This window comes from Ranitomeya imitator, chromosome 5 (genome assembly GCF_032444005.1).
Source record: "Ranitomeya imitator isolate aRanImi1 chromosome 5, aRanImi1.pri, whole genome shotgun sequence".
Taxonomy (NCBI): Eukaryota; Metazoa; Chordata; class Amphibia; order Anura; family Dendrobatidae; genus Ranitomeya; species Ranitomeya imitator.
The window spans coordinates 131,138,893-131,155,800 of record NC_091286.1 but is presented as its reverse complement, the minus strand read 5'-3'; the positions used below and the strand labels follow the sequence as shown (position 1 = coordinate 131,155,800).

Genomic DNA, 16,908 nt, shown 5'->3' with positions numbered 1-16,908 from the left:
ATCGGACCGGACTGCAGCAGGACCGCCCCTGGGTCAGTATAATATCACCTGTTTTTCTTACCTTTCAGGATACATCGGGGGCTTATCTACAGCATTACAGAATGCTGTAGATAAGCCCCTGATGCTGGTGGCCTTATCTCATATACGATTTTTGGGGTGACAGACTCCCTTTAAGTAGGATTTGTAAATTTTGATATGGATTTGGATGCAGGTTGGAACTAGATTAGAACTTGAGGCAGCAAATAAGCAGCAAATGTGCCCCAACAAAGGAGCTGCCTCTGTAGATATCTGTCACGGACGTGGTTGTGGAACCACTGTGCCTCGGACCGTGGGGAGCATGGAGGAGCGTGACTAAGCAAGCACCGGACTGTTGACTAGAGCCTCTGATGGTTAGGCTTGGCTCCTGATGCACACCAGGTGCCACTCCGGGACTGACCAACGGACGCACAGCATCTGGACCCAGAAGGACAGACTGGATAGTGCGGCAGGTGGAGTTTGCAGAAGGCAAAGCTTGTATCAGAGTGCAGCTGGCAGGACCTGCACCAGAGTGCAGCAGGCAGGATCTGCACCAGACTGCAGTAGGTAGGATCTGCACCAGAGTACAGCAGGCAGGATCTGCACCAGACTGCAGCAGGCAGGACCTGCACCAGAGTGCAGCAGGCAGGATCTGCACCAGAGTGCAGCAGGCAGGATCTGAACCAGAGTGCAGCAGACAGGATCTGCACCAGAGTGCTGCAGGCAGGATCTGCACCAGAGTGCAGCAAGCAGGATCTGCACCAGAGTGCAACTGACAGGATCTGCACCAGAGTGCTGCAGGCAGGATCTGCACCAGAGTGCAGCAGGCAGGATCTGCACCAGAGAGCAGCAAGGACTGGTACGCAACCTTACGCAACTTAGACTGCAGAACAGGAACGTTGCTCAGGCACCTCCCCAGTGGGGAGGAAGCAATACATACATACTGTCCCACAACCATTGGCTGGGGAGGAAATAGCAAGTGCGCATGCTGGTCCTTTAAGAGCGAGGAAGCACGCGCGTGCTCTAAGGACATGGCTAGAGGCCCGACTGGCAGCTCTGCTGGAAGCATGCGGAGCACAAGAAAGGGGAGAACCGACCACCCGGGTGAGTGAATTGACACGCCGGAGGCCCTGCCTGTCAGAGCAGAGATCCGGCGTGGTGCTAACAACATCACACTAACTCCATTGCTGGTGCCACGTGGAGAGGTTCATTGAAGACTCACTAAAATATGTAGATTAGCAACAATAATTCTGGCTGCACTACAAGTAATATAGGTCCACAGTGGTCTCACAAGTGATTGTGATTTACTTTACAGAAAGCATCCTAATGTAGCTTGTGTCACTATTTCTTCACTATGAAGCTGCTGTCGGTGAACAGAACGGTTCTCTGATATCTAAAAATTATTTTCACGTCAGTTCAATGACAGCAGGGCAAAGAAAAGGGCTAGTGATATAGTATGTCATAAAGTTAAATACACTTTTTTTCCTACATATAGTATACCTTTCAATGCCCCTTTAAAGTTGCATGTACTATACCAACAAAAAGAAACCACCGGAGACTAGACGGAGGTGGACATGACTTGGGGATGGGGGGACTGAGAACTCCTGCAGCTTTTGTTTGTATTGTGGTGTAGATTTTAAACAAGAGAGCTGTTGCTTTAACCCCTTAGTGATAGAGCCAATTTGGTACTTAATGACCAGGCCAATTTTTGCAATTCTGACCACTGTCACTTTATGAGGTTATAACTCTGGAACGCTTCAACGGATCCCACTGATTCTGAGACTGTTTTTTCGTGACATATTGTACTTCATGTTAGTGGTAACATTTCTTCGATATTACTTGCGATTATTTATGAAAAAAATGGAAATATGGCGAAAATTTTTAAAATTTTGCAATTTTCAAACTTTGTATTTTTATGCCCTTAAATCAGAGAGATATGTCATGAAAAATAGTTAATAAATAACATTTCCCACATGTCTACTTTACATCAGCACAATTTTGGAAACAAAATTTTTTTTTGTTAGGGAGTTATAAGGGTTAAAAGTTGACCAGCAATTTCTCATTTTTACAACACCATTTTTTTTAGGGACCACATCACATTTGAAGTCATTTTGAGGGGTCTATATGATAGAAAATAATGAAGTGTGACACCATTCTAAAAACTACACCCCTCAAGGTTCTCAAAACCACATTCAAGAAGTTTATTAACCCTTTACGTGCTTCACAGGAACTGAAACAATGTGGAAGGAAAAAATGAACATTTAACTTTTTTTTGCAAACATCTTAATTCAGAACCATTTTTTTTATTTTCACAAGTGTAAAAACAGAAATGTAACCATAGATTTTGTTATGCAATTTCTCCTGAATACGCCAATACCCCATATGTGGGGGTAAACCACTGTTAGGGCGCACCGCAGAACTTAGAAGTGAAGGAGCGCCGTTTGACTTTTTCAATGCAGAATTGGCTGGAATTGAGATCGGACGCCATGTCACGTTTAGAGAGTCCCTGATGTGCCTAAACAGTGGAAACTCCCCACAAGTGACACCATTTTGGAAACTAGACCCCTTAAGGAACTTTTCTAGATGTGTGGTGAGCACTTTGAACCCCCAAGTGCTTCACAGAAGTTTATAACGTAGAGCCGTGAAAATAAAAAATCGCTTTTGTTTACACAAAAATGATCTTTTCGCCCACAAATTCTTATTTTCACAAGGGTAACAGGAGAAATTAGACCACAAAAGTTGTTGTGCAATTTCTCCTGAGTACGCTGATACCCAATATGTGGGGGTAAACAACTGTTAGGGCGCACCGCAGAGCTTGGAAGAGAAGGAGTGCCGTTTTACTTTTTCAATGTAGAATTGGCTGGAATTGAGATCGGACACCATGTCGCGTTTGGAGAGCCCCTGATGTGCCTAAACAGTAGAAATCCCCCACAAGTGACCCCATTTTGGAAACTAGACCCCCCAAGGAACTTATCTAGATGTGTGGTGAGAACTTTGAATGCCCAAGTGCTTCACAGAAGTTTAGAATGCAGAGTCATAAAAAAATATATATATATTTTTCCACAAAAAAGATTTTGTAGCCCCCAAGTTTTTATTTTCACAAGGGTAACAAGAGAAATTGGACCCCAGAAGTTGTTGTCCAATTTATCCTGAGTACGCTGATGCCCCATATGTGGGGGTAACTCACTGTTTGGGCGCACGGCAGAGCTCAGAAGGGAGAGAGCACCATTTGACTTTTTGAGCTCAAAATTGGCTGTCGTGTTTGGAGACCCCCTGATGTACCTAAACAGTGGAAACCCCCCAATTCTAGCTCCAACCCTAACCCCAACACACCCCTAAGCCTAATCCCAACCTGATCCATAATCCTAATCACTAACCCTAACCATAATCACAACCCTTACCCCAAAACAACCCTAATGTCAACCCTAACCATAACCCTAATCAAAACCCTAAATCCAACACACCCCTAATCCTAATCTCAACCCTAACCTCAAACCTAACCCTAATCCCAATACACCCCTAATCACAACCCTAACCTTAACCCTAATCCCAAACCTAACCCTAATCCCAAGCGTAACCCTAATGCCAACCCTAACCCTAATACCAACCCTAATCCAAACCCTAACCCTAATCCCAACTCTAACCCTAACTTTAGCCCCAACCCTAGCCCTAACTTTAGCCCCAACCCTAACCCTAGCCCTAAGGCTACTTTCACACTTGCGTCGTTTGGCATCCGTCGCAATCCGTCGTTTTGGACAAGAAACGGATCCTGCAAATGTGCCCGCAGGATGCGTTTTTTGCCCATAGACTTGTATTGCCGACGGATCGTGACGGATGGCCACACGTCGCGTCCGTCGTGCACTGGATCAGTTGTGTTTTGGTGGAGCGTCGGCACAAAAAAACGTTCAATGAAACGTTTTTTGTACGTCGCATCCGCCATTTCTGACCGCGCATGCGTGGCCGTAACTCCGCCCCCTCCTCCCCAGGACATAGATTGGGCAGCGGATGCGTTGAGAAACTACAGCTGCTGCCCACGTTGTGCACAATTTTCACAACGTGCGTCGGTATGTCGGGCCGACGCATTGCGACGGCCCCGTACCGACGTAAGTGTGAAAGAAGCCTAACCCTAAATTTAGCCCCAACCCTAACCCTAAATTTAGCCCCAACCCTAACCCTAAATTTAGCCCCAACCCTAGCCCTAACCCTACCCCTAACCCTACCCCTAGCCCTAACCCTAGCCCTACCCCTAACCCTACCCCTAACCCTAACCCTAACCCTACCCCTAACCCTACACCTACTCCTAACCCTAACCCTAACCCTACCCCTAACCCTACCCCTAACCCTAACCCTACCCTTAACCCTACCCCTAACCCTAACCCTACCCCTAACCCTACCCCTAACCCTAACCCTACCCCTAACCCTAATTTTAGCCCCAACTGCTGTTCTCCTGCCGGCCGGCAGATGGAGACAGATGGCGGGCGCACTGGGCATGCGTCCGCCATGTTCTTCTGCCGGCGGCCAGGAGGAGCAGCAAGAGGATCCAGGGACCTAGGTGAGTATGCTAGGGTCCCCGAATCCCCCTATTTCTCTGTCCTCTGATGTGCGATCACATCAGAGGACAGAGAATTACACTTTACTTTTTTTTTTTTTTTTGCGCTCGCCGGTAAACAGTTAATTACCGGCGATCGCAAAACAGGGGTCGGTAATACCGACCCCGATCATGCTCTTTGGGGTCTCGGCTACCCCCGGCAGCCGAGACCCCAAAGATTCCCCCGGTGCCGGCCGGCGGGCGCACTGCGCATGCGCCCGCCATTTTGAAGATGGCGGCGCCCACTTGTGTGGAGGAGTAAACATCTCGGGTGTGGCCCCTGGATGGAGGGGTGTACATCATAGTATGACCCCCTGGTATGGAGGAGTGACCATCACGATATGGCCCCCTGGTCTGCAGAAGCATTTATATCTTACAAGACCCTGTTAGGGTAAAGTCCCTGTGGTCATGGCAATCATATTCTACATGCCTACAAATTGGGTGTTGGACGAGGTCCTGAATAGTACCTGGACAGGTTATATGCCTGGGGTGTTGGACGAGGTCCTGAATAGCACCTGGACAGGTCATATGCCTGGGGTGTTAGACTACGTCCTGAATAGCACCTGGACAGGTTATATGACTGGGGTATTGGACTGACGTCCTGAATAGCACCTGGACAGGTCATATGCCTGGGGTGTTGGACGAGGTCCTGAATAGTACCTGGACCGGTTATATGCCTGGGGTATTGGACCAGGTCCTGAATAGTACCTGGACAGGTAAAAAAAAACCATAGGCATGCATTTCAATATAATCTGTAGCTTCAAGGACGCTCTCTTTTTTTTTCATGTGACTTGAGAATGCTTAGGCACAGATTTTGACTGTTTATATTAACCAACTCCTATTTCTTTCAAGGTTGTTGTCTGTGCAATGCAGTAATCTGGGGCATTAAACTGAAGAGCAATGTTCCTAATATGGGTGCCCTGGAGTCAGTGGGAGTGACTAAGAGAAAAGTAATAAAGTGCATCCCGATGCCCTTGAGCCAGTGGGAGCGGCTAAGGGTGAAGAAATCAAGTGCATTAACACGAAGGGCAATGTGCCTATTCCCAATGCCTTTGTCCCAGTTGGAGAGGGTTAATGGTATATGTTATCAAGTGCCTGTAAAGCAATTAACAATGGCGTGGCAAGGTTATTAATAATGCCTTTGTAGACTTTTCTGTTATAGGCTTATTTCATTTACTATGTCCAAATATTACAGAAATTATTTAAATTATTTAATGAGCGGTTATAATGTTGATATTATATTGTGTATGGCTTTTAATTACTCCTTGTTTATAGTATCTTTCTCTTTATATACACTCATCACTTTTTGGGTAGTAATAGTAAGTGGGTTTAAGAATTGGTTACTGCACAGCCCAGCTACTGTATGTAATGGTGGTTTCTTGAACTGAAATCTGTGAATTAGTGAGTTATTAGAGCTGGCTACAATACATGCGGTATAATAGTTTTTGAGGCATCACAGATGTCATTATACAGGTAGTAAGAATGTGGCTACCCCTTTGTTATGGTTTAGTTTCTGCATTCCCCATTATAGGCTCCACATTGCAGGATGTTTAGCAGCTGGTATTTTGCTGTAGTTACCATATTATTGAGCATAATTTGGTAGTGTTGCATTGTTAACCCCTTCATGACCCAGCCTATTTTGACCTTAAAGACCTTGCCGTTTTTTGCAATTCTGACCAGTGTCCCTTTATGAGGTAATAACTCAGGAACGCTTCAACGGATCCTAGCGGTTCTGAGATTGTTTTTTCGTGACATATTGGGCTTCATGTTAGTGGTAAATTTAGGTCAATAAATTATGCGTTTATTTGTGATAAAAAGGGAAATTTGGCGAAAATTTTGAAAATTTTGCAATTTTCACATTTTGAATTTTTATTCTGTTAAACCAGAGAGATATGTGACACAAAATAGTTAATAAATAACATTTCCCACATGTTTACTTTACATCAGCACAATTTTGGAAACAAAATTTTTTTTTGCTAGGAAGTTATAAGGGTTCAAATTTGACCAGCGATTTCTCATTTTTACAACGAAATTTACAAAACCATTTTTTTAGGGACCACCTCACATTTGAAGTCAGTTTGAGGGGTCTATATGGCTGAAAATACCCAAAAGTGACACCATTCTAAAAACTGCACCCCTCAAGGTACTCAAAACCACATTCCAGAAGTTTATTAACCCTTCATGTGCTTCACAGCAGCAGAAGCAACATGGAAGGAAAAAATGAACATTTAACTTTTTAGTCACAAAAATTATCTTTTAGCAACAATTTTTTTATTTTCCCAATGGTAAAAGGAGAAACTGAACCACGTAAGTTGTTGTCCAATTTGTCCTGAGTACGCTGATACCTCATATGTGGGGGTAAACCACTGTTTGGGCACACGGCAGGGCTTGGAAGGGAAGGAGCGCCATTTGACTTTTTGAATCAAAAATTGGCTCCACTCTTTAGCGGACACCATGTCACGTTTGGAGAGCCCCTGTGTGCCTAAAAATTGGAGCTCCCCCACAAGTGACCCCATTTTGGAAACTAGACGCCCCAGGGAACTTATCTAGATGCATAGTGAGCACTTTGAACCCCCAGGTGCTTCACAAATCGATCCGTAAAAATGAAAAAGTACTTTTTTTTCACAAAAAAATTCTTTTAGCCTCAATTTTTTCATTTTCACATGAGCAACAGGATAAAATGGATCCTAAAATTTGTTGGGCAATTTCTCCTGAGTACACTGATACCTCATATGTGGGGGTAAACCACTGTTTGGGCACATGGTAAGGCTCGGAAGGGAAGGAGCGCCATTTGACTTTTTGAATGAAAAATTATCTCCATCGTTAGCGGACACCATGTCGCGTTTGGAAAGCTCCTGTGTGCCTAAACATTGGCGCTCCCCCACAAGTGACCCCATTTTGGAAACTAGACCCCCCAAGGAACTTATTTAGATGCCTAGTGAGCACTTTAAACCCTCAGGTGCTTCACAAATTGATCTGTAAAAATGAAAAAGTACTTTTTTTTCACAAAAAAATTATTTTCGCCTCAATTTTTTCATTATCACATGGGCAATAGGATAAAATGGATCATAAAATTTGTTGGGCAATTTCTCCCGAGTACGCCGATACCTCATATGTGGGGGTAAACCACTGTTTGGGCACTCGGCATGGCTCGGAAGGGAAGGCGCGCCATTTGACTTTTTGAATGGAAAATTAGCTCCAATTGTTAGCGGACACCATGTCGCGTTTGGAGAGCCCCTGTGTGCCTAAACATTGGAGCTCCCCCACAAGTGACCCCATTTTGGAAACTAGACCCCCCAAGGAACTTATCTAGATGCATATTGAGCACTTTAAACCCCCAGGTGTTTCACAGAAGTTTATAACGCAGAGCCATGAAAATAAAAAATAATTTTTCTTTCCTCAAAAATGATATTTTAGCCTGGAATTTCCTATTTTGCCAAGGGTAATAGGAGAAATTGGACCCCAAATGTTGTTGTCCAGTTTGTCCTGAGTACGCTGATACCCCATATGTGGGGGTAAACCACTGTTTGGGCGCACGGCAGGGCTCAGAAGGGACGGCACGCCATTTGGCTTTTTAAATGGAAAATTAGCTCCAATCATTAGCGGACACCATGTCACGTTTGGAGAGCCCCTGTGTGCCTAAACATTGGAGATCACCCAGAAATGACCCTATTTTGGAAACTAGTCCACCAAAGGAACTAATCTAGATGTGTGGTGAGGACTTTGAACCCCCAAGTGCTTCACAGAAGTTTATAACGCAGAGCCATGAAAATAAAAAATAAAAATTATTTTCTCAAAAATGATCTTTTAGCCTGCAATTTTTTATTTTCCCAAGGGTATCAGGAAAAATTTGACCCCAAAAGTTGTTGTCCAGTTTCTCCTGAGTACGCTGATACCCCATATGTGGGGGTAAACCACTGTTTGGGCACATACCGGGGCTCGGAAGTGAAGTAGTGACGTTTTGAAATGCAGACTTTGATGGAATGCTCTGTGGGCGTCACATTGCGTTTGCAGAGCCCCTGATGTGGCTTAACAGTAGAAACCCCCCACAAGTGACCCCATTTTGGAAACTAGACCCCGAAAGGAACTTATCTAGATGTGTGGTGAGCACTTTGAACCCCCAAGTGCTTCATAGAAGTATATAATGCAGAGCCGTGAAAATAATAAATACGTTTTCTTTCCTCAAAAATAATTATTTAGCCCAGAATTTTTTAATTTTCCCAAGGGTAACAGGAGAAATTTGACCCCAATATTTGTTGTCCAGTTTCTCCTGAGTACGGTGATACCCCATATGTGGGGGTAAACCACTGTTTGGGCACATGCCGGGGCTCGGAATTGAAGTAGTGACGTTTTGAAATGCAGACTTTGATGGAATGCTCTGCGGGCATCACGTTGCATTTGCAGAGCCCCTGATGGAACTTATCTAGATGTGTGGTGAGCACTTTGAACCCCCAAGTGCTTCATAGAAGTATATAATGCAGAGCCGTGAAAATAATAAATACGTTTTCTTTCCTCAAAAATAATTATTTAGCCCAGAATTTTTTATTTTCCCAAGGGTTACAGGAGAAATTGGACCCCAAAAGTTGTTGCTCAGTTTCTCCTGAGTACGCTGATACCCCATGTGTGGAGGTAAACCACTGTTTGGGCACACGTCGGGGCTCAGAAGGGAAGTAGTGACTTTTGAAATGCAGACTTTGATGGAATGGTCTGCGGGCATCACGTTGCGTTTGCAGAGCCCTTGGTGTGCCTAAACAGTAGAAACCCCCCAAAAGTGACCCCATTTTAGAAACTAGACCCCCCAAGGAACTTATCTAGATAAGTGGTGAGCACTTTGAACCGCCAAGTGCTTCACAGACGTTTACAACGTAGAGCCGTGAAAATAATAAATCATTTTTCTTTCCTCAAAAATGATGTTTTGGCAAGCATTTTTTTATTTTCACAAGGGTAACAGGAGAAATTGGACCCCAGTAATTGTTGCGCAGTTTATCCTGAGTATGCTGGTACCCCATATGTGGGGGTAAACCACTGTTTGGGCACACGTCAGGGCTCGGAATTGAGGGAGCACCATTTGACTTTTTGAATATGAGATTGGCTGGAATCAATGGTGGCGCCATGTTGCGTTTGGAGACCCCTGATGTGCCTAAACAGTGGTAACCCCTCAATTCTACCTCCAACACTAACCCCTCCACACCCCTAACCCTAATCCCAACTGTAGCCATAACCCTAATCACAACCCTAACCACAACACACCCCTAACCACAACCCTAATTCCAACCCTAACCCTAAGGCTATGTGCCCACGTTGCGGATTCGTGTGAGATATTTCCGCACCATTTTTGAAAAATCCGCGGGTAAAAGGCACTGTGTTTTACCTGCGGATTTTCCGCGGATTTCCAGTGTTTTTTGTGCGGATTTCATCTGCGGATTCCTATTGAGGAACAGGTGTAAAACGCTGCGGAATCCGCACAAAGAATTGACATGCTGCGGAAAATACAACGCAGCGTTTCCGCGTGGTATTTTCCGCACCATGGGCACAGCGGATTTGGTTTCCATATGTTTACATGGTACTGTAAACCTGATGGAACACTGCGGCGCATCCGCAGCCAAATCCGCACCGTGTGCACATGGCCTAATTCTAAAGGTATGTGCACACGCTGCGGAAAACGCTGCGGATCCGCAGCAGTTTCCCATGAGTTTACAGTTCAATGTAAACATATGGGAAACAAAAATCGCTGTACACATGCTGCGGAAGAACTGCACGGAAATGCAGCGGTTTACATTCCGCAGCATGTCATTTCTTTGTGCGGATTCCGCAGCGGTTTTACAACTGCTCAAATAGAAAATCGCAGTTGTAAAACCGCAGTGAAATGTGCAGAAAAAACGCGGTAAATCCGCCATAAATCCGCAGCGGATTAGCACTGCGGATTTATCAAATCCGCAGCGGAAAAATCCGCAGAGGACCAGAATACGTGTGCACATACCGAAACCCTACCCCTAACCCTACCCCTACCCCTAACCCTAACCCTAGCCCTACCCCTAACCCTACCCCTACCCCTAACCCTACCCCTAACCCTACCCCAACCCTACCCCTAACCCTAGCCCTACCCCTAACCCTACCCCTACCCCTACCCCTAACCCTAGACCTAACCCTAACCTTAACCCTACCCCTAACCCTAACCCTACCCCTAACCCTACCCCTAACCCTAACCCTATTCTAACATTAGTGGGAAAAAAAATTCTTTATTTTTTTTATTGTCCCTACCTATGGGGGTGACAAAGGGGGGGGTCATTTATTTTTTTTTTTATTTTGATCACTGAGATAGATTATATCTCAGTGATCAAAATGCACTTTGGAACGAATCTGCCGGCCGGCAGATTCGGCGGGCGCACTGCGTATGCGCCTGCCATTTTGGAAGATGGCTGCGCCCGGGGAGAAGACGGACGGACCCCGGCAGGATCGGTAAGTATGATGGGGTGGGGGGAAAGCACGGGGGGGGGGGGGATCGGAGCATGGGGGGGTGAATCGGAGCGCGGGAGGGGTGGAACGGAGCACGGGGGGGTAGAACGGAGCACGGGGGGGTGGAACGGAGCGCGGGGGGGTGGAACGGAGCACGGAGGGGGGTGGATCGGAGTGCAGGGGGGGTGACTGGAGCACGGGGGGTGATTGAAGCACGGGGGGAGCGGACAATAGCACGGGGGGGAGCGGAGCACAGGACGGAGGGGAGCCGGAGCAGTGTACCGGACAGATCGGGGGGCTGGGGGGGGCGATCGGTGGGGTGGGGTGGGGGCACATTAGTATTTCCAGCCATGGCCGATGATATTGCAGCATCGGCCATGGCTGGATTGTAATATTTAACCAGTTATAATAGGTGAAATATTACAAATCGCTCTGATTGGCAGTTTCACTTTCAACAGCCAATCAGAGCGATCATAGCCACGAGGGGGTGAAGCCACCCCCCCTGGGCTAAACTACCACTCCCCCTGTCCCTGCAGATCGGGTGAAATGGGAGTTAACCCTTTCACCCGATCTGCAGGGACGCGATCTTTCCATGACGCCACATAGGCGTCATGGGTCGGATTGGCACCGACTTTCATGACGCCTACGTGGCGTCAAAGGTCGGGAAGGGGTTAAAATTAATCTGTTGTAGTCCTGGAATTTTGTTCCTTATATGCACAGTCTTTCCAAAGCATGCAAAACTGAATGATGACTTTATTAGGCCTGGGTGATGGGGGTCGAGTCCATTCAAGGTGTCAAATGGCCTCGCTGGTTGCGGTTTAGGAGTCAGGTGGAAGTTGCAGAAAAGTTAAGGTGGACTCATTTTAACTAATAGAGGATGTAAAACCTCATTGTGGTGAGCAGGCTCGGATTTGGTGGCCAGCCTCAAGGATGTTGAAATGGTAACATCAATCAATGGCGGGCACAGTGGTTAAGCACAGGAGTGAGGATAATAGGGTCATTGGTGCCCTGAAAGTTTACTGGCTCTGCTTGAATGGCAAGCCAGTGCGTGCCGCCCCTTTATGGCTGTCTGTCGTGGTGCTGTATGTCAGACAGCTGGGGATATCACAGTACTTGTGAATCCCAATGTACTAGCACCCCACCTGACTCCTACTGTGATTATTTAATCCGGTGATTTGAATAAAAGCTGTGGCCATTTTGACAACCAAAATAATGTTTTGTGTATTTATTTTAGTACCTAGGTTTACAGTAGTTATGGTGGTTTTAAGAAGGAGTGGGGGCCATCCCATATCCAAAAGTCATGTATATTTACAGTTTGCACGTACCTCAAATTTATCGGGCTCTTTAAATTCAATCAATGGGATAAGAGCTGAAGGTTCCTTTTTGTAAACAGCATACACAATGGACTGTAATAGTGACATAGTCCAATTGGATCCTATGAATAATGGGACAATTCATTATCTTTACATATTGACTGCAACTACCCAACACATTACAGATGTTCCTGAACCTCTTGCAAATTCAATTTTCAGTTTTGAAATGACTTATATTACACTAATATTATTAATGTTTGATCAGGTGTCACTGGAGGTGACATCAATGAGCCTAAGTGACTCCACAAGCCTCAAGAGGACTGACAATGTGCAATGGCAGGGAGAGTGATAGAAGCAAGGCAAATATCTCAAGTATCTCTCCTATTCGACGACTGGATGCATGAAGGCTTGTAATGCTACATGTTTTCTATCCAAATAATGCAAAAGTATGATTTCTGCATTAAAGTCTTTGAGCCAAACGCATTTGCCCATTGTATTAGTGATGGAATCTAAGAATTTTTAAATTTATCAATAAAGAAGTATTAGGAGATTGATGCTTGAATCATATATTTTTACTAAGTTAAAAAAATGTTTCATCAGAGGGATCTAGGCAAAGTTCAAATCTTTGTGATGTGATGTCCTTTCTGGAGTGAGTTAGTAGTGGAAACTGCCTCATATGCCCCATTGGTAACAATTACAAGTTTTTCTATTCTATTGTGCTCCCAACTAGGGATAAGCGGACTCGTGGAAGTTTGGGTTCATTGGGTTCGGCCAAACTTTAGTCCAAAGTTCAGTTCGGGTACCAGAACTTGAACCTGAAACCCATAGAAGCCAATGGGGACCGGAATTTTGGTTCTGTAAAATGGTCGAAGGAAGGGTTAGGGGGCTGCAAAGGGAAGCAAAATGGGACTAAGAGCAGGATAATTGCCCTGCAAACAAATATGGATAAGAGAAATTACTTAAAAATATATATATATCACTGAAATCTGTGTTTCTGCCACTATCCCTTGCTGTCTTCAGAGAACATAGCAAAAACCTGCTGACAGTTTCCATTTAGGAGTTATGTAACAGCATTGTTTCCTTATCAGAACATTGGAATGTCTTCCTGTAACTGGAATATAAGCTCTGATAAAACTTAGAAAATATTGAATATTTTAGTTTCTAAGTTCTAAATATCCATTTAGATGAGCCAATAACTAGCAAAGTAGCTTTTCTAGTAATACTCATTTCCCAATTATGGGTCCGTCTGTCTATACTGCTACTCACCCAAATAATGAGCAAAACACTAGTTTGTCTTGTGATATGACTTGCACAGAACAATCTTATTAACAATCATTCTGTGTGTATAGAACTTTGTTATCCTTACCAATCAGGCCATTAACAACCACTGGTCATTTAAAGGCAGCGGTTAAAGGGAACCTGTCACCAGGTTTGGCCGATAAGAGACCCAGCCTTCACCTTTCAGGGCTGATATGCAGTATTCTATAATGCTGTATATCTGCCCCCATCCTGACCTGCAGGAGAAGAAACACAACTTTTATTATACTCACCTGCAGGGTGGTCCGGTCAGATGGGCGTCGCTGGCCTTGGTCTGGCGCCTCCCTTTTTGCGATGCCGCCCTCCTGCTTGCTTCGTGTGGATGACGCGTCTCTTCGGCACCATGCTCCTGTGCAGGCGTACTTCTCTGCCCTGTTGAGGACAGAGCAAAATACTGCAGTGCGCAGTTGCTGGGAAAGGTCAAAGAGCCCCGGCGCAAGCGCGCTGCAGCACTTTGCTCTGCCCTCAACAGGGTAGAAGTACACCTGTACCAAGGAGACTGTATGGACGTGTCATCAATATGAAACAAGCAGGATGATGGGGATCGGAAGAAGATGGGAGGCGCCGGACCAAGACCAGCGACACCGATCGGTCTCGCCGCCCCTCAGGTGAGTATAGTAAAAGTTATCTTACAGGTTGGGGGCAGATATACAGTATTATAATATGCTGTATATCAGCCCTGAAAGGTGATGGCCGTATCTCTTATTGGCCAAAATTGCTGACAGGTTCACTTTAACCCCTTACCGTTCAATGTTCGACACAGTCCGTCACTGGATGCCTCCCCCCATTTGACGCGGGTTCCAGCGGTGGGCCCACACCTTTTCCGGAACATGACAGCTGATCTGATCTGCTCACATGTGCCCAGAATAGCTGCGGGTGAAATAGCGATTCACCCGCGGCTGTTAACATGACAAATGCCGATGTCAAACTCTGACAGCGGCATTTAACATGGACGCGCAGGAAGGGCGTCCTTTCCTCCCCCATCGGTGCCCGAGTCACATATCCGTGGGTCACTGACGGGTTGGCATGACAACCCAGGGTCAGGAGAAGACTCCTGTGGTTGTCATTGCTGAATTGCTATCAGCACCACCTAGTGGTCGGCGTTCATAGCAAGTGAGCATTTCTGATACATAGAGCAGGGCTGCAGCCTTGCTCTACTCTATGTATCAGAGGCGGTCAGACAAGTGCAGCTTCTAGCCTCCCATGAAAACTATTGAAGCATGTTAAAAGTTAAAACAAGTTTTTAAAAATATTTAAAAAATTTAAAAAAATATAAAAGTTCAAATTTCCGCCCTTTTGACCCATTCAAAATAAAACAATTAAAAAAAAATCAAATATACACTTATTTGGTATCGCCGCATTCAGAATCGCCCGATCAATCATTATTAAAAAAAGTAATCAAATCGGTAAACGGCGTAGTGAGAAAAAAATTTTGAAATACCAGAATTACGTTTTTTTGGTCGCTGCAACATTGCAATAAAATGCAATAATGGGCGATCAAAATAATGTATCTGTATCCATACTATATCATTAAAAACATCACCCCGGTACGCAAAAAATAAGCCCTCACCCAACCCCAGATCCTGAAAAATGGAGACGCTATGGGTCTCGGAAAATGGTAATTTTATTTTTTTTTTACAAATTTTGGAATTTTTTTTCACCACTTAGACAAAAAAGAACCTAGACATGTTTGGTGTCTATGATCTCGTAATGACCTGGAGAATCATAATGACAGGTCAGTTTTACCATTTAGTGGACCTAGCAAAAAAGCCAGACAAAAAACACTTTTTTTTTGCAATTTCATCTTACTTGTAATTTTTTTCCCGTTTACTGTTACACGACATGGTAAAACTAATGGTGTCATTCAAAAGTACAACTTGTCCCGCCAATTTGACCAAAAAATAAAAAAGTTATGCCTCTTGGAAGAAGAGGAGCAAAAAATAAAAATGCAAAACCAAAAATACTCCTGGTCGTTAAGGGGTTAAACAAATCTAAATTTTCCATTACATATTGACATAACCCATTTTCTGCAGCTAATTTGATAGAATTACGAAACTTTTTGGCATCAGATGATAATTGTCATCACTATACAGTACAATACATCTCTGTTTACATGGTATCCGCTTATCAGGGGGCAGGTCTACCTATGTACTGGGTAAAACTTTTTATTTACACAGTGATTAAATTTTATTGACATAAAGCTGGAAATTTCCTTTTTGGATAGAATCTAAAATAAAATAAATGTAGCAAAGCTATAAGAATAGCAATCCTAATCTATCCCCCAATAATATAACCACTGTTTACATTACTTTTTGCTATGCTATAAGTTATTAATGATTCACCCGTCACCTAGAATTCACCATAGAACTTACCACATTTGGGATATGCTACCAACATCAAATCCTCTTCCCGTGCTGCAAATGTTTCAATAGTCTTAAAAGTATCAACATCACATGTCATTGTCGGATACAGCACTCCATTGTAAGTAAATATCAGGTCCTCCTTTGGAGTGTTCTTGGCTATGTCAAATACTTTTTGTAAATTTTTAACCAAATCCAAATTTTCCTCCATTGTGATGTGACTTAGGGCTGCTAATAGCAATCTTAGATTGTTTATCCCCTTTTCTTAAGCTTACAGGCAACAGGAATGATCTAAAGAGGGCAGGCATACAAAAGGAAGTGGCTCATGTTGCTGCAGTTTTAACCTCTTGCGGTCTGATATGTTATGAAATCTTAATAATATCTTTAGAGTGAGTGTATTGCTGATGTACTGGTTTAACCAGAAACATGTCATTAAAGTATATCAAACAATGAAATATAATGCATCAGTAGAAGTGCTGTGACTGGATAATGTAAATTATGCCTTTATTATTATTATTATTATTATTTATTGTTAGAGCGCCATTTATTCCATGGCGCTTTACATGTGAGGAGGGGTAAAAAATAAAAACAAGTACAATATTCTTAAACAATACAAGTCATAACTGGTACAGGAGGAGAGAGGACCCTGCCCGCGAAGGCTCACAATCTACAAGGGATGGGTGAGAATACAGTAGGTGAGGATAGAGCTGCTCATGCAGCGGTTTGGTCAATCGGTGGTTACTGCAGGTTGTAGGCTTGTCGGAAGAGGTGGGTCTTCAGGTTTTTTTGAAGGTTTCGATGGGAGGCGAGAGTCTGATGTGTTGTGGTAGAGGGTTCCAGAGTAGGGGTGATACGCGAG

General features: G+C 44.4%; 1 protein-coding gene across 1 annotated transcript in view; it reads right to left on the bottom strand.

The window, feature by feature from the left end:
• LOC138681556 (sulfotransferase 6B1-like) overlaps window positions 1-16,359 on the bottom strand; it is a 47,791-nt gene extending 31,432 nt beyond the window's left edge. Inside the window, exons 1-2 of the mRNA XM_069769155.1 lie at window positions 16,062-16,359; window positions 12,385-12,494 (exon numbers count right to left, since the gene is read on the bottom strand). Of these exons, the coding sequence (XP_069625256.1) occupies window positions 12,385-12,494; window positions 16,062-16,260 (309 nt within the window). The 5' untranslated portion in view covers window positions 16,261-16,359. The remainder of the gene's footprint in view (window positions 1-12,384; window positions 12,495-16,061) is intronic.
• Window positions 16,360-16,908: the final 549 nt, after the last annotated feature.